Source organism: Muntiacus reevesi, chromosome 14, assembly GCF_963930625.1.
Source record: "Muntiacus reevesi chromosome 14, mMunRee1.1, whole genome shotgun sequence".
In the NCBI taxonomy this organism is placed as follows: domain Eukaryota; kingdom Metazoa; phylum Chordata; class Mammalia; order Artiodactyla; family Cervidae; genus Muntiacus; species Muntiacus reevesi.
This window is the reverse complement of record NC_089262.1, coordinates 48,425,798-48,452,758: the sequence shown is the minus strand read 5'-3', so window position 1 is coordinate 48,452,758 and position 26,961 is coordinate 48,425,798. Positions and strand designations below refer to the sequence as shown.

General features: G+C 40.3%; 1 protein-coding gene across 6 annotated transcripts in view; it reads left to right on the top strand.

Annotated features, from left to right (window-relative positions):
• PDE4D (phosphodiesterase 4D) overlaps positions 1–26,961 on the top strand; it is a 1,548,416-nt gene that overhangs the window by 1,479,143 nt on the left and 42,312 nt on the right. For 5 of the 6 annotated variants that reach the window (XM_065905742.1, XM_065905741.1, XM_065905745.1 and 2 more), the window contains one exon: positions 11,100–11,212. In XM_065905742.1, coding sequence (XP_065761814.1) covers positions 11,100–11,212 — 113 coding nt within the window. Of the gene's footprint in view, positions 1–10,421; positions 11,014–11,099; positions 11,213–26,961 lie in introns of those variants that run through there. The other variant, XM_065905746.1, reaches the window with a different exon arrangement.

The following is a 26,961-nucleotide window of genomic DNA, read 5'->3' as shown; positions in this document are numbered from 1 at the left end:
ATTCTTTTACCCACTGAGCCATCCTGAAAACCCTGTTTAAAATAGCAGATATAATGAATACTGTTGCTTATTGTGTTAATTTTCAGATAGATGTAGGTGCTAACTACTATTAGTATCAAAAATATGTACAGAGTTGTTTCAATAATTGTATTTGAAGAAGAGATGAGGAAGAAATGGATCACTGTTAAAATCAACTGTTATGTGTCCCATGCAACAAACTTGATAAATATTTATAGTCTTTTCAACAAATCACACATTTAAGTTGAAAGGAAAACAGCAAAAATGAAATAGGCATATGGATATATGATTCTTCAAGTTAGCCTTAAAACTCAGATAAAATACGGAACATGGCCTGGGCATGCAGCCTTCTTTGGGATGTACTTTTGGCTCTATTTACAAATGAAAAAAACTGATGGATTGAAAAGCTAACTAATTCACCCAGCTCTGCCACCTGGTTGCTAAGTTTCAGAATCAACCTTTGAACCTCGCTCTCTGCCGCCAATGTCATGCTCTTTCTATTGCTCATGACTATCATAGTAGGCCACTAAGAAAGATGACTCTAGAACTCCTGGCTTACTGCTGACTGTGCATCTGGCCTTCTGCAATGGATTCTTAATCTCCCTCCTCCCTTCCTCATTTTATCCTCCTGGGCCACCAGTGCACTTATCCAATTCCCTCAATATTCATTAGTTCAAGGCCACACATTTGAGTAATCAACTTTGTTTCCCTTCTGCGCCCTTGAAGGAGTCTACTCCATCCAGGTTATTTTTCGCCCACACATGGAACCTTTATTCAGGCTCCAGACATTTCTTCTACCTGAAAAGAATGCCAGCTGACTCTCTCCTCCCATAGCCATTCAAACCACAGACTGCATGGAAACCACCTCCCTCCTAGTTCACTTTCTTCCTGGAACCCTGAACAATTTGCTACGGCGCATACCTCCTGATCCCTGCCCTGAACTACAGTAGCGCTTCCAAGCTGAATCATTTTTAAGCAGCAGCTGGTCATGTGTCTGATTTTCTCAGCAGGGTATTATAAGCTCTTTTCCAGGTCCGAGCCAGTGAATCATTTGTGTTTTTGTATTTTACAGCAACCAGCACGTCAGAGAGACTTCCTAAGTGTGTATGGATTTATGGACTGCTCTCTTTCTGGGGAAGAGAGAGAAAGGAAAAAAGGGAAGGAGGATGATTACTCTCTGGTCATTTCTCAAGAGTACACAAAGGCATGAGGAGGGCAACTAAGATGTCCTTGGTAGAGATTTCAAAAATATGGGAACTCACAGAACATATGTATTGTGTTTATGCTTTTGAACTTACCTGATATGGTATAGGGCAGAGTTTTTCAAAGTATGCTTCAAGACATGATAGTTTTTGCATTCCAAGATCAAATCCATTTAAATAATACTTATTAAATGACATTAAACCCATTCTTTACTCAGCAGTAAAGAATCTGCCTGAAATGCAGGAGCCACAGGAGGCCACGAGTTTGATCCCTGGGTCAGGAAGATCCCCTGGAAGAGGGCATGGTAATCCACTCTAGTATTTTTGCCTGGAGAATCCCGTGGACAGAGCATCCTGGCAGCCTACAACCCTACAAACACAGGGTTGCAAAGAGTCAGACACGACTGAAGCAGCTTAGTACTTGCACAGCACTTTTGCTATAGAGCTTTTAGCTTTTGATAGGTTCATGTCCATTAAGATTGCTACATGTATTGTATGACATTCCGCAACTTTGCTTGCCCACAGAATTCTCTTAGTAAGGAGAATCATATAGGAATTCTGTTGTCATTGTTAAAGAGTATCAGACAGACAGTTTGAAAGCAAGAGGTGGAGCATAAGAGATAGACGGAGCTAGAATACAGCTAGAGAGACGTACCCAGGACATTATCACTGCTTAAATTCTACTTGAAAAGAAATAGTCTTATTTTTTTACTAAGTATGCTTGATGGTGGTGGTGTAGTCGCTAAGTCATGTCTGACTCTTGCGACCCCATGGACTGTAGCCTGCCAGGCTCCTCTGTCCATGGGATTCTCCAGGCAAGAACACCAAAGTGGGTTGCCATTTCCTTCTCCAACAAAGTATGCCTACTTATTGATTATTTACTCACAAATACATGTTGAGTGCCTGTAAATGTTAGGATCTGTTCTAGATGCTTGTAGAAAAGCCTAGAAGCACATGTAAAAATGATATAAACACAGTCACAGAGGCAAAGTTCATCAAATTGTATCTAGGTGAAAGGATTGACTTAAAAAGAACAGTCTTAGAAAAAGTGAAAGTATAAGTGTTAGTCACTCAGTCATGTCCAACTCTTTATGACCCCATGGACTGTAGCCTACCAGGCTCCTCTATCCATGGAATTTTCCAGACAAGGATACTAGAGTGGGTTGCCTTTCTCTTCTCCAGGGAATCTTCCAGACCCAGGGCTTAAACCCGGGTCTCTTGCATTATAGGCAGATTCTTTACCATCTTAGCCATGAGGGAAGTTCAGTCTTAGATGGGATGGTAAATAAAAGGAGCTGGAATGGTATGATAAAGCCCGCTGGAAAAAAGCCTTCTGTGGACTCAAGAAGTATGACATTCATAGAGTAGGAAGGAGGGAGTTTATACAGCTGAATTTTGAGTGAGGCACTGACATGTTAAAAACAGAACTTAAGATTATTCTAACTTTATAAACAGGACTGGTGAGAAAGACTGAACCCAAGAAGATCCAATAGTCAGCTATTACTCAGATCTAAAAATAAATAGATGAGGATCTCACTGAAAGTGGCAAGATGGCAGTTGTAGAAATTAAGAAGAAATTGGTCAGTCAATTGGCAAAGTATTAGATGGGAATATTGTTGGGACAGGGGTAGAGGGTGTAACTATACAGCAGAGAAAGCAAGATTTTCTATTTATCAATAGTTTTATTTCTCAAAATATCTTAATTTCAAACAGAAAACATCCATGCCTGGTGTTCATTGAATCTAAACTCATAGAGTTCCAGAATCATGGTATTGGATGTGACCTTTGAAGACATCTGGTGAATTCTGAAATGCCCTCTATAGTATAATACCTGACCCACCCAGGTTAATCAGTCATGAACAACCTAAAAACTGACACCCCACCCAAATAAAATAGTGTCAGAAGTTGTGAAGTAAATAAATATTAGAGCTGGGTAGGCAGAAGAGCTCACCTAAACAAATCCCTACTTGCTGTAAGGAATGCTTTGTGTAGGAACTGACAGAGATAAAGATTCAAAGACTGTTATCCCTGAAGGGTGACTGTAGGTTAGGGAAACACAGATATCTCCTATAGGCCCTCTCCCCAAGAGAATCAAAATGACTCCTAAGGTTGTAAAAGGAATGCTCCCTCATCATTGGACTGTGAGCCTCTTGAAACCCAGAGTTATTTCTTTCCATTTGGTGTACTGAGCACCACCAGGTATTCTCAGCACAGCCAGGAATACTCAGCTTAGCAGGTGTCCAATATATGTTTATTCAAATGCAAATAAAATACGTAGTTCTAATAGGTTTTTTTTTTCAGCCTTTTGGCAAAGTACTTATTGTTATTTTATTGAAACAAATCCAAAGACAAAAGCTTCCTCACTAGCATTTCTAGTCTTTGTTGTTGAAATGTGAATTAAGAATGAAAATCATCTTGCCCCAAACCTATGGATGTGTTTGGTCTGTTTTGAATGTCAGTGGCCATACCTTGATGCTCTCCTTGGAAATTCTACTCTCCCTGCCTTCCCCGCAGTTCCCCGCCCACCCTGGGCCTCCTCACTGGTCTTGTCTTTGTCCAGCCCTCCCTTCATGCTATCCCCAGAGTAATCTTTCTGAGAAACAGATCTGACCCCAGCACATCCTCACTTAGATTTTTAATGGCTCCTTCAGAAAAAAAAAAACTAAAAATTCTCAGAATAGTACACGAAATCCCCCATGAATACTTCTCCACCTATACCTTTGCCCGTTGCTGGACCCAAACTTTGCATCGGTATCTGCCTCTACCAACTCGAATGGCCTGTATTCGTCAACTGGCAATGGCACAGGGTTATCTCAGATGTCACCTCCCATTCTTGACTTGGTTAGTTCTTCAATTCATCCCTGAAGACTCGGGGCTGAATACCCTCTTTCAGAAAACCCTCCCAGAACTTTCCTAGGCAGTGGTAGGTGGCACCTGCCCTGACCCCTTCTGTGCCCCGCGCTGACACTGCCCCTGTGCATACTGCCTGGTTTGGTGGAAACTTATATCATTGCCTTCGTCATCGGACTATGAGCTTCTTGAAACCCAAAGTTACTTCTTTCCACTTGGTGTACTCAGCACCTGGCACATAGCAGCTATTCAATATATGTTTGTTCAAATGAAAAGAAAATTACTATATTAGTACCATGTAGACTCACTGAAAGTACACAGGAACTTTGAACTGCCTTGTCCATTGCTGCATCCCCATCATTCAGCACAGTGCCTGGAAAAGAATCTAGTAGGTCAGCAACACAAGGTTATTTAACTCACGGTCTCTCACTTAAACTAAAATAATCTACAGGTTTCTTGTTATTATCTCCAATCCTCAGGTGAGGAAATTAAGGTCCAAGAAAGATTAGGTGATATGCCAGGGGTTATGGCTTGTGTGTAGTGGAATGGAGATGAGAACCACCTCCTACTTTTCAGTTTCCATCAAGGAGTGATATTACTTACAGTGGTACATGTAGCACATAAAGTCCCTAACTCCAGATTCTGATTAAACTTGGTTCAAAGTCTAGTTTCTTGGACAAAATTTCTTCCTGCTCTTACACAGAATTCGAAAAGCTTCCTCTTCTTTTTCTGTCTCTCCTCTCCGGTGTCAGCTCAGGTTGACATTTCAGTTTGAGCAAATCTGGCCTCTAAGCTCAGATTAAACAAAACAAGAAGACTCTTTATCTCAGCATTTTGTAACTTCAGTAACTTTATTAAAGTTTCAGGGGAGTGGAAGATTTATAGTGTGAAATTATCCTGTAGACCAAGCTGACTCCTTTCAGTTACACACACACACACACACACACACTCTCTCTCTCTCTCTCTCTCTCTCTCTCTCCCCCCCCCCCAAGGGAGCATATTCTCCCCCTTTCCTATGTGGAAGAGACCACATAGGAAATATATCCATGGAAGAAACCACAGATTAGTTTCACCCAAACCAGTGCATCTTAAAGTCTCATCTTCTATAATATCTTCTGCAACCTTGTCAAACAATATTTTGCACTCTTGCACTCTCCTTGAAATAAATTCTGGATACAGTTATGATGAATACAGTATGATGATGATTCCAGAAGACTCGTTTTTAAGAGCAAAAAGTCTACTCCTTCACAAGTCCCATTAGGCAATTCTTCTATTCATGCCCGCCATATCATGAGAGCACATGCTTCTGTCAAATTTTAATACTGAGATTGTCTTAGATAAGAACAACCATCAGAGAAGCAAATAGTCTGTAAGTTATTAATTTTACTTCTACTAGTAACATGGCTGAAGATCATGGTCTGACTGACTTCAGCCTAGCCTCTCTGAATCCCATTTATTGCAGAGTCCTAGAATTTTCCATCTCAATAAAATCAGATCCCCTATCACACAGTACTCTGAATCACTCAGTGGCTGCTCCTTTTGAAAATTCCACCCAAAGCCCCTACCTACACATGCCTGACAAGACTTGCACGACCAGTGTCTGTGGATTTCTGCAAGGCCCTACTTATGGGAGTTTCTTTTGCTACATACACATACTCAAACATCTTTTGAACTCAGGCCCATAATGTTTTCCCTTAAAAATTCTTCCCACCCCCTTCACTTACTGCCTGTTTCATTCTTTAGGACCCAGCCTTCTCCCACTCCACTCTGATTTAAACTGCCTTCTGTTATTCTCCCATCGCCTACATGCTTCCCTCTTTCAGAATGCTTTTTACAATATAGTATGCCAAAACCATCTCTACCCCTGGACTTTAAGCTTTCCTGGAATAAGGGGCACATTCTTTTATTCATCTCACTTTTGCAGACTCTAATAAAGTGTGTGACACATATTTGGTGCTAAATAAATGTTTGTTGAATTACTGATGCTACTGTGATGGTACTCAGTCATGTCCGACTCTTTGCAGCCCCATGGACTGGAGCCTGCCAGGCTCTTCGGTCCATGGAATTTTCCAGTGGAGCGGGTTGCCATTTCCTACTCCAGGGGATCTTCCTGACTCAGGGATCAAACCCACGTCTCTTTGTCTCCTGCATTGGCAGGTGGATTCTTGACCATCAGCGCCATTGTACTAGAAGTCAACAAAACCCGATCTTATATTTATTTCATTAAAAAAAATTCTACTGCAGCCTTAGGCAGACCAAGGAAAAAAAATCACAGATAGTGGGAAGATAGGGAAAAAAAACTCACAAAATTATGTATACCTTTTCCTTAGAGGTTTTTTTGAAGTACTAAGTGAAATTTTATATTTTTCATAAGATATCAAAGCAAGAACTTGATGCCAGAAATACGCTTGGAAATGAGAACAGCTTGCCACTGGCAAGCTCTGCTTAAACCTGTTACATGTACACATTGAAAGTCAATCCAACTCCTTCATGTATTTCCCATCAGATAAAATGTATAGACAGAAAAAAGAAATCAGCAAAAGTTAGAGCTAAACTGAACCAGTCTTTTACTGTATCAAATTCAGGGAGTGACTAGCTTGGAGTAATACGTGGTGAAATGGAAATCATATTTCTCTAGTTCTACCTACTTTAGACACTATCAACTCCATCCTTAGGAACAAAGAGGGAATTTGGGTGGGAATTAAGAAAGAGGAAGCTGGAATTGTTTAAAAAGTTTTGTATTTAATTATTAATATTTGTTCTTCAGAGCTGTTTAGTGAAGGGCTTTTTTTTTTAAACTTTAAGAAAAATATGAATCAGCTGTTACAGTTTATTTTTTTAATTAAGGGTAAGCAAATGGTGTCCAAAGTAACTGACTTTTTTTTTTGACTTGTTCTCTTCATTTACACCAATAAGCCTGTCTAGGAGTTATGACAAATTTATACAGACCTTTAATCAGTCAAGAGTTGGCAAAGAAACTGACATCCGCAGAGTCACACATTACGTAGAATGGATCCTTTGACCTCAATGGTCAATATCCCTGTAACTTGGGGGTAAAAGTAAGCGACTGAACATTTCACAAGAAAACGACCTCAACCTCCAGCTCACTGCTGTGGCTCTGAGGCGATTACTTTTTTTTTTTTTTTACCCTTTTCAAAAGGAAGCTGCTGCTTCAGCATCTTCTCCTGGAGCTCCTGGCACTGGCTCAGGCCGTGTGTCAGGGGAACCCTTGATCACATCACAGTGACGGAAGCCAAGTGCTGGCCTGCAAGAATTGAGGACTGTTTGTTCACAGAAGATCCTGAACAGAAACACGGGTGTCACATAGTTCAAGGGGGCCTTGAAGGAAACCGATGCTGCCGTAGGAGGGGACTTCCAAAGGCTCAAGTTATTTCTCAGTTGCTGTTCCAGAGCCCTCGCCCGGCTGTTATGGAATCTGGCCAAGAGTTGTTGCTTAGGCAGTTTCTCCCTGTAGTTCCTTCACTTAGTAAGACTTTAGACAGGGAAATAAAAGAGTTTTCATATATTTTTCAAGCAGTGCCACGGTGATGGCTACTCTCTGGGGAGGAAAGTATTTTATTAATGAATGCAGTGTGTGTTCTTGGTAAAACCCCAAATTAAACTAGCTCACACTGTTTTCATCCTGCGAGCTGTTGGTGACATTTAGGTGTGTTGTTTGGTGACTCAGTTTCCTGGAGGATAGCAGGAAACTCCACATTGAGGCTTTTTTAGTGGGGATGAGAAGGTCAGTTACTCAATGTCTTAACAACATTTGGGGTTAAAATTCCTAAAAGTTCAGCTCTAACACTGATCCTGAACAACTGTGGCTAGACATATTGCCTATCAACTTAGGAATTTGGGAAAAGTAGTATTCTCAGCTCTATGCTAACATCAGCAGTAATTCTTCTTGTTTTAATGGTAATTTTTTATTTGAGCAACAATTTTATAAAACTGTTTTTTGTTGTTAGTAATTATTTTCTTAATTGGTATGTAGATGTGCTCTGGTCATTTTTTTTTTCTTTTTTCATTCTCCAATTTATACAGTGCATGCAAAGGTAGTTAGAACCTAAAATACGTACACAGACCACATTTTTATTGTGCTCAAATGCTGATTGTCAGAGGGGCTAATCTATGATTGGGACATAAAATAGATCTTCTGAAACAGGCTGTCCCTCTTGTCACTGTACTGCCTTCTTAAGAGCAGGTCTGGTATTTGAGTGCATATTGTCTTGACGCATTGAAACTTTGCTGAATTACTTTTCTACTCTTAGGATTAAAAATTAAACACTAAAGTGTAACAGGTGGAGCCACATCCTGCTAGGTCCAAGGCCTATATTTCTGAAAAGCTTTGAGAAGTTAGGGACGATGGGAAGGGAGGTGGGGATGTCCCCTGGGGCTCAGATTTTGGAAAAATTGGAAAACAGGGGAGAGAAACACAACATGAAGTCTTTGAGGTGGGGAGAGGGGATTCCTGGCTTCCGGATATAATCAGTGACTGGAAAGATGGCAGTGAACAAATCCTAGACACAATGGTTATGCATCTTTAACCCACTTGGATGTGCTAACTGTGGATGGCCCAAATCAACTGAAATAAGTTAATTTCCTCTTAAAATTCCTACATCCTTATTTTATACCTTAGAGGAAAGAAAAATCCAAAATAAAACCACATAGGGCATGTACTACCGTCACAACCAGGTTACGCTATAGTTACATGTGGAAGATATTAAGTAAAATGAAAATGTGTTATGGTCATAGGTTTAATGATTGCTTGTGATCTTAGGGTATGGGATTACAAGGAACTTTCTGCATTCCATCTTTGTTTCAGATTTTATAACAAACATGTTAAATTTTTATATACTTAATCAGGGAAAGGCTGTACAGATAAACTACTTTATACTTGTGATTTAAGATTATGTTTAAGGTTTTTCCTTTATTGGGGGGAAAAGCTCCAATCTTACACTTTAATTCACCTGGCAAGGTTAGGTAGGTGTGGTTCACCTAAAGAAATATTTACAGAGATTGGTGCAGAAAAAAAAAAAGTGGAATAAAAAAGGCAGTTTTTAACCTAGAGTTCTCAAAGTGAATAGCAAACAGTTCAAGAATCCTTGATAACAGCCACATGGCCCATGTAACAAATACTTTGAAAGTTATTTCAACTTTTATAAATTTTATATAAAAACCTGTCTGGAAAACCCAAGAGCCTGAGATTCAGCCCATGAAATTTTTTGTTGTGCCACTGACCAAATTTCAAGGCAAATGGAGTCCAAATTTCAAGGGCAGAATTTCTTCTCCTCCGATACCTGTAGATTTAAAGACCAAGAAAAATGATCACACCAACTTCATGTAAGCTTTTCAGATTATGCTTTCTAACTGAGAATAACAGAAGTTTCATAAGATGGACTCTTCTTGGCAGTTTGACGTTTTCCTGCTCTGAAAGGTTTGCTTATCTGCAGGCTAATAGAGTGAAGTTCTCTGCAATTGATCCCTTACGGTAGAGCTCCCCCAGGGTCAGTTTTTGTGAATAGAACCTACCAAACGATGTCTTTGAATGTAGTCTTTTCTCAAGTTTGTACTTTATTCTGTGCATGGTAGGTAGAAACACTCTTTCAGACTCTTCCCCTTAGCATCGCAATACCACCCTCCTCCCTGATTTGCAGTTTCTCTGACGAAGGAAGCAACATAGGCATAAATTGCCTATGCCCATAAGGCATAAATTGTAAATTGCCCATAAGGCGTGGTGCATTCACACTGCCGTTGAAGATAACTCAGACAATTCTGAATGTGAAAATATAGCATATTGTCAAATCTGTGAATTCTAAGGAGTGCTGGCTCACAACATTGCATGTTTTTGTTTATGTCCACCCCAAAATTTAGACGTCGGGGCTGGGTTGGGTACTCAGCCTGGTCTTAATACAAATACTTTTAATTTCCACAACCACCCTGTCTTCTTCAAGTAGGTAAATCCTAAACCCTCAGAAACCCTAAAATCCAAACCCACGGAAACTGGTTGCGCTAAATAACCCAGTTTGTGCGACCCGTCGGGCTCTCCAGGGAAAGCTCGCAGGGTGATGGAGACGCGGAGGTTCGGGGCGACCCGGACCGGCTGGGCGTGCGGGGGCCCCGCGGGCCAGGTGCGCGGCCGCGCGCGCGCGTGCGTGTGGGGTCCCGCCTGAGCCCCGCGGCGGGCGCGACCCAGGACGGCGGGCGAGCTGGCGGCGGGTTCTCCACGCCGGGTTTTCCGCCGCTCCCCTCGCACGGGTCCCTGGCAGCCCCACGGAAACACACGCTCGCGCCCGCTCCTCGGAGCGAGCAGCGCGGGACCGCGCGGGGTGATGCTGCGGCGAAGCGGCGGGGCGACAAGGGGGCCGGGCGGGCCGTGGCCCCGGGCTATCTAGGCGTGAAGGAGTCGTGGAGGGGCCGGGCGGCGCCGAGGGCCGTGCGGGGCGCGAGGGGGAGTGTTCCCGGAAAGCTGCGGCGATGGAGCCGCGCTGCGCCCGCCGCCGGGGGAGTTGAGAAAGAAAACAGGAAACGTGGTGGCCGCGCAGCCGGCCGCGGCTGATTCATTCGCTTTGAGTGAGGGCTCGCAGGAGGGGCGGGCGCGGGGCCGCGGCTCGGGCCGGTCGCCGAGCAGATCGCGCCGGGGACCAGACGCTCCCTCCGCGGGGCGGGCTCGTGGGCGCGCGCGCCACCCCCCTTCGCCATCCTCCGGCACCAGGACTTCTTCAAAGTCGCATCGTGGGGGTTCTGGTCCGTGGCAAAGTTGGCTTGGCGCACTTGGCGCGCCCTCCCTGGACGCCGAACGGAGACGCCAAGCTGGAGACGGCGTGCGTTCCCGAGGCCGGCCGCCCCGCTAGCAGAGCCCCGGCCCCCCTCGCGGTGCCCGGCTCGGCAATATGAAGAAGCAGCCCTCATGTGCGGGCGCCGGGCATCCGAGCATGGCGGGGTACGGCAGGATGGCTCCCTTTGAACTCGCCGGCGGCCCCGTGAAGCGCTTGAGAACTGAGTCCCCCTTTCCCTATCTCTTCGCAGAGGAGGCCTACCAGAAACTGGCCAGCGAGACCCTGGAGGAGCTGGACTGGTGTCTGGACCAGCTAGAGACCCTGCAGACCAGGCACTCCGTCAGTGAGATGGCCTCCAATAAGGTAAGCCCCGGCTCGGTGCTCACCGAGGCCCCTAGGCTGCTGATTCCCACGCTGGTGAAGCCACCAGTCCCCGTGCACCCGGGAAATAGAGGTTTGTCACACACACTGCATTTTGGCTCCCTTGGAAGAAGATTTCTGGTGCTGTCTGTGCCCTTCCTCTCTCATCCATTCACTCTGGAGAAATTAAACATTTTACAAAAGCAACTTTGACATAGTTTTGATTGCAATACCCGCAAGACAGCGTGCGTGCCTCCATGCGTGCGTGTGTGTGTGTGTGTATGTGTGTATGGAGGGGTACTTCTAGGTGACACTTTGCCCTTGCAGCAGAAATGAAATCCTGTCTACTGGCAATCCATGTTTTAGGGTATTCTTCGGATTCTCAGTGGGAAGTAATAGTTGCTAGAGGTCAATGCACTACCTCGAATGTCACCACCTACTGCACTCACCCTCAGAAGAGTTCAGTGAACTTGGAACCTTAACTCACATTTATCTTAGTGTCAGGGTCAGGGTACCCTGTAAGAACTGAGCCTTTGTAGTTTCGCTTGGCCATATGTGTCCACAGGGGACGTCAAAGTTAAGGTTATGGTCACTGCCTTTGTTACTGTAGATCTTGGAGGGAGAGTCCAGTTTTCTGAGGTTATTTACAGTGATGATTCAATGGGGGCATTTGTGCCATATATGCCAAGATGCTGGTCTTGGTGGATAGTGGAGTTCAGTGGGCTGAGAACCAACCTTCCACCTGGCACTTTAAAGCAAGGTACAGTGTTGTCCGTTTTGGTGTATTTTTTTTTGGAGTTCCTATTATTTTTTTTAATCTTTAGTTATGTAAGGAAATAATTGGGATTATCTATGTTTTTAATGATTGTTTGACTCAGGGGCTGGGAGGCATGGGCATGTTGGATGCAGATGCCTGAAGGATTTAGCCAGTAAGGACTACTAACTTCATGTGGCAATTAATAACAGTTGCTCCTTAAAAATATTTAAATATTTTGGCCCACCTATTTACAAGGTCAGGAAGGTTATGCTATTTTACTGCTTATCTGCATGCACATATTTTTCAAAGAGCTATGCTTTTTTTTTTTTTTAGTTTACTGTAGTTCTCATCCCACCTGTTTTTCTCTCATGCAGTTTTAAAAACTATAGCGTATCAGCTACTTGATTGTCTTATCTTTTGACAGTGCTTACATAGACAGCAGGATTTTTAACTGAAAGTTTAGCTTCAGATAAACAAAAAGGACTTCCCAGTCGCTGTGTGCAGCACTAACCTACCCATAAGCACACTGACCTACCCGTATGCTCACCAATGATCAAATCTGTATCTTTTTTTTTTTTTTTTTTTTGGTCATTTAAGCCTCATTTCTAAATTTGGTGTGATTCCTCATCAAAATGACAGGTTATTACTCTTACTCTCTGCATTGGCATCAGGTGCCATTGTTCTCATCTAGCTAATAAATTCTTAGTTCATTGATTCATTTTATAATATATAGGTTGTTCTTTCATAATTTGGTTCATAATGGCAGTTGACATATGCTAAGGATCTCCAGTGTCCCGAAGGCTGAATGGGACCATTCTGTAATGGGCCTGAGTTCTTGTTCTCTTGCCTGGTTAATTCTGTGTAGTGAAAGGAGAAACCAGAAGACACCAAAAGATGCGCAAGCCTTTGCTTATATTTTCAAGATGATTTGACAGCACTTTTCCAGCACAGTGAACCTCAGCAGCTGTAATTACTTTTCCCCAAAATCTATACTCTTAATGATGAGACCTGTTTGAATTTAAAAATGAACGTGAAATCTAATCGTGTAAGTGACTTCAGTTGTCAAGCAATTAATTTATCTGTACTTTAAAATGAAAAAGTAAAATTTGAGGTCACAATGATTAGTCAAAATGATTTTTTTTTTTCTTTTAAAGGCACCAAGTAAGGCACGGATTTTTTTCTTTTTTATTGTGAAGGCCCCTCAAGTAGACTTTGAGTTAATTTACAGATTTAATGTAGAAGGTGAGCTTATTTCAAAATGCATTCATTCTAGCTGTGTTTAAGTCTTGTATTGACATGATTCTTATTTTTAACATTAAAAAAATTCAACTCAGCTGAGGCTGTTGATTAAACTTTTCATGTCTAAGCCATTCATTTCTTTTTTTTTTCCTTAACTCATTCATTTCTAAATAAGTGCTAAGCTCCTGTGACTTTTTATAGATGAAAACGGATTAGCGTAGAAAGAAAAAGCTCTTGGTAAAGGTTGTAAAGTTACCCTTCAGCCTGGTAACAAGGGCACGAATAAGTCACATCCACATGAGCTGTAAACTGAGTTGGAGCAGCTGATCTAAAGGTCCCCAGGAGTGATACCAAGTCTAAGTCTGAACTGGAAATGTGACAGCTTGCGTCACACGTCCACTAGGTTGTCAGGTATCTCGAGTGTGAATGAATAAGTCTGAAACATTGCTTTTGGTTACTAGTCTTATTACTATCCTTTCTTTCTACATGTACTTATTTGAACCAACCAGTGTTGGTTGTTTTCTTTGTTTTTAATTTTTTGTTTTAATATTTTTCTTTGTTTTCTTCTCTTTTTGAGGCTTCAAAAAAAGTGCCCTAATTGATTAAAATAACACAATAAAATACTAGTACGAAGTCACGATTTTTAAGTGATTATTTGGAGAAAATATTTACTATGAAAGTGGATTTGGGTGTGAGGAAGGAGGAAATTGATTCATCAGACTCATTTAACAAATTGGGTTAATGGATTCTTCATATTTAAAAAAATCTGAACAGAAGGAATCTTAACTATTAGCAGTTTTTAAGGGATGCTTTAGAAGCAACTAGATATATTTCCTGATTGGGATTGTAGTGTGTGTAATGCTTATCAATAGTACTGAGACAGGAAAATTATGGAGTTCTTGGCCAATGCCAATGTTGGCTGTAATACGTGTAGGATGCTTGTACCAAGTAGGGGTGAGATACTCCAGATGGCATTTAATTTGAGTGGTTAAATCGACATAAGCACATTAATCTGCCTGAGATTTGTACAGATTTCCTTGAGTTAAGAGAGGTTTTGGTGATGTCTCAAAGCGTTGGTGGCAGACAGATCTGGAAGTTGAATCACAGTTTTATTTCTTACTAGCTGAGTTACATTAGAGAAATGACAAATTTTTTTAGCTGGTTTCCTTAGCATAAGATGAGCACAATGATACTTGTTTTGAAAGGTCGGAGTTCGAAAGAATATGTATAAAATAGCTAGCTAATAATGTCTGACATGCATTATGTGTATCGTTATTAGTATTATTGGAGGTTTAGGTTCAACTTGATTTATTGCTTACTTGGCTAAATTTTTTTTTTTAACCATTCAGTTGTAATCTATGCTTGGTATTTTAAGTTTCACAGATTTTTATAATCCAGTTCTTAATTTTTATAATCCAGTTCTGTCTATAGGACACATTTCTATATTACAAGAAGTGTTTATACTTTCTTAAGCATAATATAGGCATAAACATTTTGAAGTTTTAATTAAAAGGTTAATCTTTTCTTAAATTTCAGCTACAGAATTCCAAACAGAAGAGCTAAATATTTTTCCTGTTTTATTCTAAAAATGAAAATACAGCACTTATTAATTTTTAGAAAACATTAAACATAATGTGGGATTAGTAGGTATATTTCCATCCTTTGTAAAAATTTTGCAAAGCTAAAGTAACTTTTAAGACTATTTTAAAGGCCAAATAGTTTCACAGTATTTTTGGTTACCTTTTTCTCATGAAAAGTAAATTGAGGCTGTGAAGAGAGTAGGCCAGGAATCTAAGCATCAAAGTTTATGCTACAGAACTGTATCCTCTTGTGACCTAACAATGCACATTTCACCAGACCTTCAATGTAAGTGTGGCGATATTTGAAGGGGAAAATAAAATCATCTTAACCAACTCCCCACCACCACCAAATATATTACTATAAAAATGAATTGGTCTTCTTCTCTAAATTTGGGGCAGTTCTGAGGCTTGGCTTTACTGGAACCTACTTGAAGCCCGTATACTTCAAGCAGCTTCCCTGGTGGCTCAGTGGTAAAGAATCCACCTGCTAAATGCAGGAGATGTGGATTCCATCCCTGGGTGGAGAACATCCCCTGGAGTAAGAAGTGGCAACCCACTCCAGTATTTGTGCCTGGAAAATTCCATAGACAGAGGAGCCTGGCAGATTATAGTCCATGGGGTCACAAAGAGTCAGAACGAGAAACACACACACACACACACACACTGCTTCAAACTGAAAGTCACACACACACACATACACACACTGCTTCAAACTGAAAGTCTGTCTGGAAGTTAAGATTCAGGTGTCCTTCTAAAAGACTTAAGGTTTTTTTGTTGTTTTTATTTCAGGCATATGTAGGCCAGCTTTGCAAATGTGGATATGACTTCTTTATGGAATTTATTTTGTCTGGTTTTAACAAAGATCTCTATCATGTTTCTGTTGCCTGCAAATTAAATTGCTTTTCCAGGATGCTTTTTCCTAGGATTTTTGCTGTCTACTCCCCCTGCTGACTTTTAATAGTCAGTGCATATGTAACACATACTATAGCTTTCTGGGATCGCTGATGAGTTTTCTTCTGGCAAAAGTGGTGCTGGAATGAATACTACAGAATGTGCATAAGAAATGGCTTACTCTTAAGATTTTTCAGCATTACATGAGTATAAGATGGCTCAGAAAAGATATAAATGCTTAATTTTGCTGAGAAGAAAGCAAAAAGTTGGAAAAGGCATTTAATTTTGTGAAGAGCAAAGAGCAAATAACAGTAATTTTCTTTAAAATATTAAAACTTATTGACATAGTCATGTAAGAGTTGTTAAGAGTTAATCAACATACTTAAAAGAAAACTCTAAATTTTTAGAAAAGAAAATATCTTTCATAAATATAGAAACTCAACATTCTGATGCTTTAAGTTTGCTCTCTGCTTTTTCATCTACTTTATAAAAGTAGATTTGGCCCAGATTTATATAGTGTACCTATAGAGCCTTAAAGTTAACATGAAGAATTGGAAGTGGTTGTTTTATGATCACTGTTTAAAAAAAATACTTTATTTGCTTTTAAGTAATAATAGAAAGAAGGGAAGCACTTTTTAACAGGTATGTTTATGTTTAATTAAATAGTAAAGCCCTTAATTTTAACCCCTTAACTTTAACTTTAAAGCAGTGAGGATTACAGTAAATCTTAATTTATCTCTTTTGTCATCAACTTGGTTCCTATATTGGTATTTAATGGCAGTAAGCTTAATATCCTTAAGATAGTTAATTATCAAAAACTTTTAATTTTGTGACTCAGTAAAGTAGTTGTTCCTTGAGAATTGCTTTCAGTTGTTATATTTTGATTTAATTATAGGATAGTGGTAACTTCTGTCTCAGAGTGTTATGAACTATGTCTTTTTTTTTTTTTTTTTTTTAATTTCAAAATGTAAGGCTTGGCCAAAATAAAATAGTGCTTTTCCCAATATATGAATAGATTAAGCACGTTGAAGAAGGCATGCTCAGTTGTGTCCAACCCCACACCCGCCAGGCTCACCCCGTCCATGGGATTTCCCAGGGAAGACTACTGGAGTGGGTTGCCGTTTCTTCCTCCAAGGGATCTTCCCAACACAGGGATCAAACCCAGATCTCTCATGCCACCAGATTAAGCACATTTCCCTCTAAATAGCAAGGATAATAATGATTTTACTCAATTTTGGAAGATTCCTCTGATATTGACAGGAATAGCTGTCTCTGTGACTATGTGATAGTCACAGATTGTAGCTATTCCTTCAGATACACATCATTATGGCAGATAGGAAACACTGGTAATGATTTCCACTAAATCCATAAAATATTATGTAAAATATGATTTCCTCTTTTTCCAGAAAGAGATCAATCCTTTAAAACTGCAAATAGCTAGGCTTTATTTTGTGACAGCATAGCTTTCCCTACCAGAGTATAATGTTGTGCCTGACTAGTGGTGACAGTTGAATTGACACTTTAGCCTGAGATCTTTCTGGGAAGTAGAGAGAGGGGTAGCCTTGCTTGCATTTTGATACTCCCATTAGTTTTAAAAGACATTTTAAAAAAGCATTTTCTTTTGTTTACTCTAACAAGGATTGAGATGAGGAGTAGTGAGCCTTCATGTTTGCTTAAACAACAAACATTTCTGCTTTGTTCATTGTGAAATTAGTTAAGTTGGATTACCAACTGCAACGGTGTTAACTTTATTATCCTTTACACTTAAGAAAATACTTTATCTTTAGTGAAGGTTTTTTTTTGTTGTTGTTGTTGTTGTTATTATTAATGTCCTGGGCTTTTTGTTCTTGTTTTGCTGTACTTTGTGTGTGATGAGGATGAATGGCATTTACATTTCTCCTGAGAAATGCTTATGGCAGCTTTATGGAACAGAAAGGACAAAGATGTCAGGCAGGCTTGGTTTCAGATTCCAGCTCTGCTGCTTCCTACCTAGTGTTTTGAGCAACATGCCTCACTTCTCTGAATTTCAATTTCTTCATTTCTAAATGGAGATAATAAAAGGGAAAAATAAAATTGAAAGTTTGTTAAGACCGTTAGATATATAGAAAGTTCAATTTGGTGTGAATAGTGTATATTGGGTGCTCAGTAAATTACGTGTAATTTATTCTATCCCTCAACTGTATTGGAAAGGAGAAATTAAGAAAAACTATATGTCAGATACTCCTTCTAATATAAGAGCATAGTATTTCTTAGAAGAAAAATGTGACTTTTGTTCTGTAATAGACTTGGAGTTAGGGTTGTCAGACTTCCTGTGTACATTCATAACTACTGTATGTTATTTTTATTTAAAGCATTTATTTTTAAAAGGTAAGTGTCCACAAGAGTGCCTCATCTTAAGCAAAGAATTACATACAATCATAGATTTTTTTGTTCTAATTATAATTGTTTTTAATGTACGTTGAAATGAATTTGTAACAAAATGAGAAAGTTTTCATCCACACTGCGTTACAGACAACAGGCATACTTTTGGTTATAGTAGTCTAATTGGCAGTAACAATCATTTGGGGACTCATTTTTGGTTAGAAAGATATGTCTGTTTTACCAACCTTGGTTTTTCTTCTCTGCCATTAATGAGATCTCCCCACTAGAGGAGAAAGTGCGATTTCAGACAGAATGGTCTATGGATTTAGAGCACTGTCCCGTAGTCAGATTGCCATGGTTGGATTCAGTCTCTGTCTTTCACTAAATTTAAATGGGACAATTTACCTTTTATGATTCAGTTTCCTCATCTGTTAAATAGTTGCTGTGATGATTCCATGAATTAAAAGATGAGAGTCATCTAGATAAGAGTCAGGAACATAGTGGGTACTCAGTGATGCTGAGTCCTTTATGTCCTTCTATCAAGGAATGTCGTCTTTCTTTTCTTCTTTTGTGGGGTAAGGGTTAGAGAAGGCGTTTGTTTGCCATCCTGATACTTATGCTTCCAGTGAGCTTTTGAGAGAGAATGGTGGGCTAATGATGTTGTGAACCACATAGGACTATTGGAATGCTTCATTTGCTCTTCTATCAGTGACTTTTCAGGGGAGTTTACCTTTTGTTTCTATGTGTAATTTTATAGTATAGCCCATCAAAACACCCTGAGATTTTATCAGAATATCTAAAACTCTCTAAGCTATTTTCTAGCAGAAATACCTAAAACAGTGGATAATAGTCCAGTGATTTTTTTTTTCGTAAATGAATGTACCCTGTCATTCCTCTGAATGAGACTGAAAGTAACCCAGTCACAGAATCTCTAATTTTAATATTGAATGTTAAGAATAATATACTCAGGACATAGCTTTCTAGGGTCCTCTTAGCAACTTAACCATCTAGTGTATGCAAACATTTCCTTGCTCTGTCAGCTGAGAAAGTCTAAAGCAGTGGCACCCCAGGGGCACTGAACACATCTAGCACCCTCATCTTGGTTTCTGATACCCTTCTCCAACAAAAGGTAGCAGGACTCTGCGGAGAAGTAGCTGATTCTAGAACTGGCGCAGGAAGTGGAGCTGGAGCATGTGTAGTGCCAGAAGATAAGGAGGTACCCAAAGACGTGTTGATGGGAACACAGCGAAGGGACAGAGGAGCAAGCTGAAAAAGCTCCCAGTTCCCAGCTGGAATTACTTGACTGAGAAAATAAACTTGGACTATAACCCAGGGTGTAAAACAAATACCCATGAGTTCACACTGATACAATTTATTGAATAAATAATTAAATGAGGGAGAAGAGACAAATCCCCCGTGCCGACGAATTCCAAATAATTTATGTAGATACTCTGCTCTCAAGGAGAAAAAGCATAACTCCTCACTGCTTAAGTGTGGGCTGGGCATACTGACCTCCTTCCAAAAAAGCACAATGTGGAAAGAGGGAACAGTACCTCTACTGTAGAAAAACCTGATAAACACACACCTCACCCAGTGATCAAAGCTGACAGCAGTTCTGATAAGTCCAGTTGTAGTCGATGCCCTTGATATGATTTGATGAAAATGCTACTAACACTGGTGTTTCCTACAAAAAACATATAACCCCACTCTAAACACGAGAAGAACATCAGCCAGTTCTTAGTTGAGGGACGTTTTACAAAATACCTGACCAGTAACTCCTCAAGACTATGAAGGTCATCAAAGACAAGGAAAATCTGAGAAACTGTCACAGCCAAAAGGAGCTGAAGGAGACATAATGACTAAATGTAATGTATCCTGTATGGAACCCTGGAACAGAAAGGAATATTAAGTGAAAACGATGGAAATCTGTGTGCCCTTTTGTTAATAATAATGTATCAGTATTGGTTTAGTAATTAATACAAATGTGCCCTATACTCAGATATTAGTAATTGGAGAAACTGGGTGTGGGACATATGGGAACTCTCTACTTCACAGTGTTTCTGTAAAAAAAAAAACCTTTGCTAAAAATAAAAGGGTTATCAATCAAATCATCGTGTAGGGTCTATCTGGAATGTTAACCTCCTCTATGAAGTCCTTTCTGTCCTGTCTTTCCCCAGATCTCCCATCCTGGAAAAAAAAAAAAGTGTTAGTTCATTAGTTTTGTCCTCCTCTTTGCAACCCCATGGACTGTATGTAGCCTGTCAGACTCCTGTCCATGGGATTCTCTAGGCAAGAATACTAGGGTGGGTTGCCATTCCCTTCTCCAGGGGATCTTCACAACCCAAGGGTTGAGCCTGGGTTTTCTGTATTGCAGGAAGATTCTTTACCATCTGAACCACCAAGGAAGTCTGGCTCCCATCCTAGCCACTCCTAATAGGGTAAAATGTCTTTTCCCTTTGATCTTCTGTGGGACTTCATTGGTAGTTCTGTTAACTCTCTGTACAATATTTTTTCTTTGTTTTATTCCCATCACATGGTACATTAGGTTGTTAGTCTTACTCATTTTCCAGCCCCCATTACATGGGACACAGAGCTGTGCTAGACAGAAGCTCAGTAAACATTGGGTGAATTGTATGAATGGAATTGTGATGGTGATTCTTGAAAACCACCATTAAATGGTTTTGGTTCTCAGTGCTGTAGAAATCATCACTGATCAATCTCAAGGACGAAGTTTATTTTTACTCATCTAAGCCCTAAGACTTTAGGAGATAAAAATTCTTCCTTTATTTAGCTTCAGTTTTACTGGTTGTCACAGTCTTTGGAAGAGAGTTACTAAACCCTTACTCAGATAATTGAAGAAATTTATCATAATTTTTCTAATTGTCATTTGAATGGAATTAATAGAAATTAATAAAATGAAAAAATACTTTGTTTCTGCCTTCCACTTAGCTTTTTGGTAGTTTCGGTAGTATTTAGCATGGTCAGTATTTCAAAGCATCATAGTTAGTATTATTCATCTCAGACTCAAGCCTTATGTGTTAGAACTAAAAGAGGCAGAATTGGGGACTTCGCTGGTGGCCAAGTGTCTAGGACTCTGCTCTCCTGGTGCAAGGCGCTGGGGTTTGATTCCTGGTCAGGAAACTGGATCCTGCATGCTGCAACTGAGACCCAGCACAACCAAATAAATATAAAAAGTAAATAAATGAGGAGGTGAAAGTGATCATTTGTCTGACTTACTTAATATCAGTTGGAAAACGAGACCCAAAACTCATCCACATCTACCTGGGTAGTTAGAACTTCTTGACTTCTTATGTAGTTCACTGTTATTTGCAGTTTTGTATGCAGTCTGTATCTCAGCTTGTTTTCATAAATTGTAGGAGGGAGGTACACTTTTTCTTTTCCTGTGAATGTGTTAGTGTAATACAAGCCATGTTTCTCATAAGCATGTGGATTCAGTAACTCTTCAAGTATGTAACCAATGAGTTTTCTACCCAGCCACTAGGAGTACTGATGAGTTCTGTATGGCTTTTAGCCCAAACCTAGTGAATGTCAATGTATAATTTTGTAGTTGGTCATATAAATTCGTTCTGTATGTGTGGCATTGGCTAATGTAAATGCCATTCTCCACTTTGGATTACAGCCTTAGAGTCTGTACATGATAGTTGATGCCTTTGTAGAAAAGTGGTTTTTCTGTTATTGACAGAGTCCTAATCATTGCCCATATAAAAATCTCAGTCCATCATGCTCATCAGAAATTATAGCATAGTTTATAGTGAGTTTAGTCTCATCTCATTTAAATTAAAAGTTTGTATTAATACTGTATAGGTAAAAGCCATATAGGTAAAAGGCCATAGTGATGGCCTTAAGCTATTCTCTCTTCTCTGTACCTGTTGTAGCAATAACATTCTTATTATAGGTTTGTTCCCAGTAAAAATGACGTATCTGGCTTTGAATATTAGCCTTCCCAGATGGTACTAGTGGTAAAGAACCTGCCTGCCAATGCAGGAGATGTGAGAGATGTGGGTTCAGTCCCTAGGTGGGGAAGATCCCCTGGAGGAGAAAATGGCAACCCACTCCAGTATCCTTGCCTGGAGAATCCCATGCACAGAGAAGTCTGATGAGCTACAGTCCATGGGGTCGCAAAGAGTTGGACACGACTGAAGTGACTTAGCATGCACGCACATCTGAATACTCTTCCTGCTAGCCTGGGAAGAAAGGGTGTGCTTGTTGGGGTTTTGCCTGGTGGGGAGTATGCTGTGCAGATTTACCCAGGCAGCTGGTAGCCCAGGCTGTTGGGTTCCCGGCAGCATCTCTGGTCTGCTACACTGTAATCCCCATGGTGGCAGCCTCTGGCGTTTATTGCTGGCAAGCAGTTTGCTTGCAGACATAGGCACCATAATAGGAAACTTCTCAGCCTGTCATAAACAGGCCTGGAGAGTAGCAGGCACAGGCCTGACAGGGATGTGTCCATAGCAACCAGGCAGAGATGAGGCTGATGTCGTGGAGTAAGTCCAGGCTGATGTCTGTCTTCTTCATTTCAAAAAATAATTGGCTGATTTTTAAAGCTGCTTTCCATTGTTGGCATAGCAGTGTTTTGGTCTCTTTGTCTTTGTTTTAGAGCAAAATATGAATAAACACGTCTTAAATAATGCTCTCCAAAATATTTTGAGAGGATATATCAAAGTATTTTCCTTTTGCTAAGTGTCTTAATTCTACCTGATCATTCCAGTCCATACCCATTAGGAAGAAAGAACAGCTATTTCATTATAGTGGAAAATTATTTTTTTTATAAAGAATCATATACAAATAAAATTATCATGTGTATATCTAAAGAATTATAAATTATACTGAATTACACAGAATTACACAGAAAAGAGCATTTCTTAATAAGGCGACTTTTCGTTGTTTATGCCTTTACATCAGGTTCAAGTTTTAGAAAAAGAGTACATTCTTTGACCAAAGAAGATTCTATTCTATATTTGCTAGGTTTCTTTTTCAAGCTTCAGAAAAATAATGAACTGCAACTTTAACTACAATGACTTTGTCACAAGAATTTAGGAATGGGCTTTAATAGTTTTTAATAAAGAGGTGGAAATGCTTTCATGGGTGCTTTAAATATTTATGTGTCATTTCACTTTTTGTAAGGAACTCTTGTTTAATAAAAGAGGTTCAAGATCGCAAAAGATGAAAAAAGCTGTAAACTTGTTGAGTATATAAGAATTTAGATAGACTTAGGAGAAAGTCTTTATTTATTTATTTAAGATTAGGTATTGGATAGAAATTTGCCAGCTTGTCCCTTCCCTTTATTTTTTTTTCCAGTCTTACACTTTGTTTTGAATATTTAAAATCAATTTCAATAATACACTCTGATAAGAGTGAAACTAATGAAAATTATCTTTGATATATATGTTGAATTTCTGCTCCTTGTTTTCTTAATCTTACATTCTCACTATGGTTTCTTAGATCTCCATAAGGGTAAGTGATAGTTGGGCTTCATGAAATTTTTTTACTAGAGGTATTTTTAATACACATCAGGAAGGATTAGTGTACTTTCTCCTGGAAGATACTCTTTAGGCTTGTGTCTTAATTTTCACATGCTAGCAAGGTAATGCTGAAAATCCTTCAAGCTAGGCTTCAACAGTATGTGAACCAAGAACTTCCAGATGTACAAGCTGGATTTAGAAAAGGCAGAGGAACCAGAGATCAAATTGGAATGTCTGTTGAATCAGAAAAAGCATGGGACAGAAAAACATCTACTTGCATCATTGACTACGCTAAAGCCTTTGACTGTGTGGATCACAGCAAACTGTGGAAAAGTCTTAAAGAGATGGAAATACCAGACCACCTTATCTGCCTCCTGCGAAACCTGTATGCAGGACAAGAAGCAATAGTTAGAGCCAGACATAGAACAACAGACCTGTTCAAAATTGGGAAAGGAGTACATCAAGGCTATGTACAATCATCCTGATTATTTAACTTAAATGCAGAGTACATCATGTGAAATGTTGGGCTGGATGAAGCACAAGCTGGAATCAAGATTGCTGGGAGAAATATCAATAACCTCAGATATGCAGATGACACTACCCTTATGGCAGAAAGTGAAGAGGAACTAAACAGCCTCTTGATGAAGGTGAACGAGGAAAGTGAAAAAACTGGCTTAAAACTTAACATTCAGAAAGCTAAAATCATGGCATCCGGTTCCATCGCTTCATAGCAAATAGATGGGGAAAAAGTGGAAACAGTGACAGATTTTATTATCTTTCGGCTCCAAGGTTACTGAGGACAGTGATTGCAGCCACAAAATTAAGATACTTGCTCCTTGGAAGAAAAGCTATAACAAACCTAGACAGCATATTAGAAAACAGAAACATCACTTTTGCTGACAAAGGTCCATTTAATCAAGTCTGTGGTTTTTCCAGTCGTCATGTAGAGATGTGACAGTTGGACCGTAAAGAAGGCTGAGTGCCGAAGAATTGTTGCTTTTGACCTGTGGTGTTGGAGAAGACTCTTGAGAGTCCCTTAGACTGCAGGGAGATCAAACTAGTCAATCCTAAAGAAGTCAACCCTGAAGAGTTATTGGAAGGACTGATGCTGAAGCTGAAGCTCCAGTACTTTGGCCACCAGATGCGAAGAGCCGACTCATTGGAAAAATTGCTGATGCTGGGAAAGATTAAGGGCAGGAAGAGAAGGGGACGACAGGATGAGATGGTTGGATGGCTTCACCGACTGAACAGACATGAATTTGAGCAAACTCAAGGAGATAGTGAAGGACAGGGAAGCCTGGCGTGCTGCAGTCCATGGAGTCTCAAAGAGTCAGACATGACTTAGCTACTGAAGAACAGCAACAATTTAATTTTTCTAGATGTGTTAAAGAGCAGTAAAGTGATAAAGGGTACATAGTTGAAAAGCCAAAAAGGAAGCATCATTACATCATTACAGACTGAATATTCAGTCCCTAAAGGAGAGGAATTTGTTCTCTCCAAAGAAGAATTCAATGGAAAAATTACTTTAGCTTTATTTTCAAACATTTTGATATTATCCATTTGATATGTTTGGTATGTATAAATAATCTTTGATTACACTGATCAGAAAACATCAGTATGTGCCTTATTACCTGTGCCATATGATCCTGATGTTGACTTGTCCCTCAAACCTTACATTTCTAACTTAGTCGCAGAAATAGTACCCTACATGTCAAAATAATTTCTCCCATTTTTAAAGATAGAAATCTGATGCTCAATTAAACTTGTCCAAAATCCATATGCTTCTTAATAGATGTAAAGATATTCTTTTCTCAGAATATAACATCTAGGGAAAAGGCTGGGAGATAGGAAAACAATGTTTGTTCTCAGGCTGCCTTTTCAAATTATGTACTAATAACTTTACTTATTTAGTGAGCACTCGATTCCAAAACAGCAAGAGCCATTTTAGCAAAATACTATCCCCAGAGGGGAATGCTGATTCCCCTTTCCTTTTTCTCTGAGTCCTGTTGGGGCAGGTGTGGAGAGGACCTTCCTAGCTCCTATCCTAAGAAGAGTATGATGGTGGGATGGCTGGCTTTTAGGCTAAGAGTCAGCTCACAGGCAGATAGTGAATGGGTCACAGATGTAAGCTGAAGGATACTAGGGTCGGTGGATGAGAAGACTAAGAGACTAAAGCAGATCTGACACTCTGAGTTGGCAGGTGATTTGGGGGAGATAGAATTGGATGGGACGATTATAGTAAGGAGCGTGGCAGCCGATAGAGAAGGTATAGAATGAATTCTGGGAAGGAGTGAGCAGGTGTCAGGACTTTTTTTTTTTTTTAATAACCTGTGTCTATGGCATTGCCTCGGAGATTTGTTTTCTTATTGGAGCAAAATGAGAAAGGAAGCTGGGCTCCTGGATAGAGTGAAGATTGGAGGAAAGAAAAGTGGAAAGACATGTTAGACAGTGAGAAGTAAAAGGGGATGGGTGGTAGGAGTGCTCTGACTGGGCTTACCTAGGAGCAGGGCTGTCCTTGGCTTCATGTTCATGCCCCCTTCCCACCTCAGGGCTCACATGCTGAAATCTGGTTGGAATAAACCATTGGGACAGCTTTGGAGGGAAAAAGACATCCCAGGGGATGGCCAGCATGCAGTGTGAGTGTTTTAAGAGAGGACAGTCAGCTGTGGGGATGGGGGAGGAGGGGAGGGCCGGCTGGAGAGGGGAGATTTATAGACGTAGTGTATTTCAGGAGGCGCAAGTCTCTTTTAGCACCAGTAGCTGGCGTCATCTTCACCTGTTGCCTCCTCGAGTCTTGGCCCAGTAGCAGCTTGTGTGGGTTGTCACATCCAAGCGCTGGGCCATCCCCTGAGGAGCCTGGGAGTGAGGAGATGGGGAAGCCAAAGGACAGGCTGGGACTGGGTGAGGAGAGAGCGGGGTTGATGCACTGCTATGGTGCTGATGATAAATGTGAACCTTTATGTTGATTTGGCTTTAAAGCTCCCACATTCCAGTGAGCTTAGCAATCGCTCTTCAGGATATGAATGCACCCCACGCTAGAGTGGTGACCTCAGATGCTTAAACTGCTTCTACTTCTCTGAGCCTCTGCTTTCTCTATAAATTGGGATTCACAAAAAATCTTATCTCCCAGGATGGTGATGGGAATTTAAATGCCAACTTATGTCAAGTGCAGAATATGGGGCACACCCATAATAGGTACTGTGACCTATCTTTAGTTGGAATGGGAACTATTTTTAAACTTAAAAGGTGAACTTTATATGCTGCCATATAGGTAACCCAATGCAGCTGGAGCTGGAATCAACAGGCCTGGGCAGAGAAGCTCAGAGTGTGCCTTTGAAATCTTGATCCCCATCCTGGTGATTTATGGGCCTCACCAGCTTGCATATGGGATGGCCCACTGCAGTTGTTTACTTTGGTTTTAGCTTGTTACCTAGCATTTGT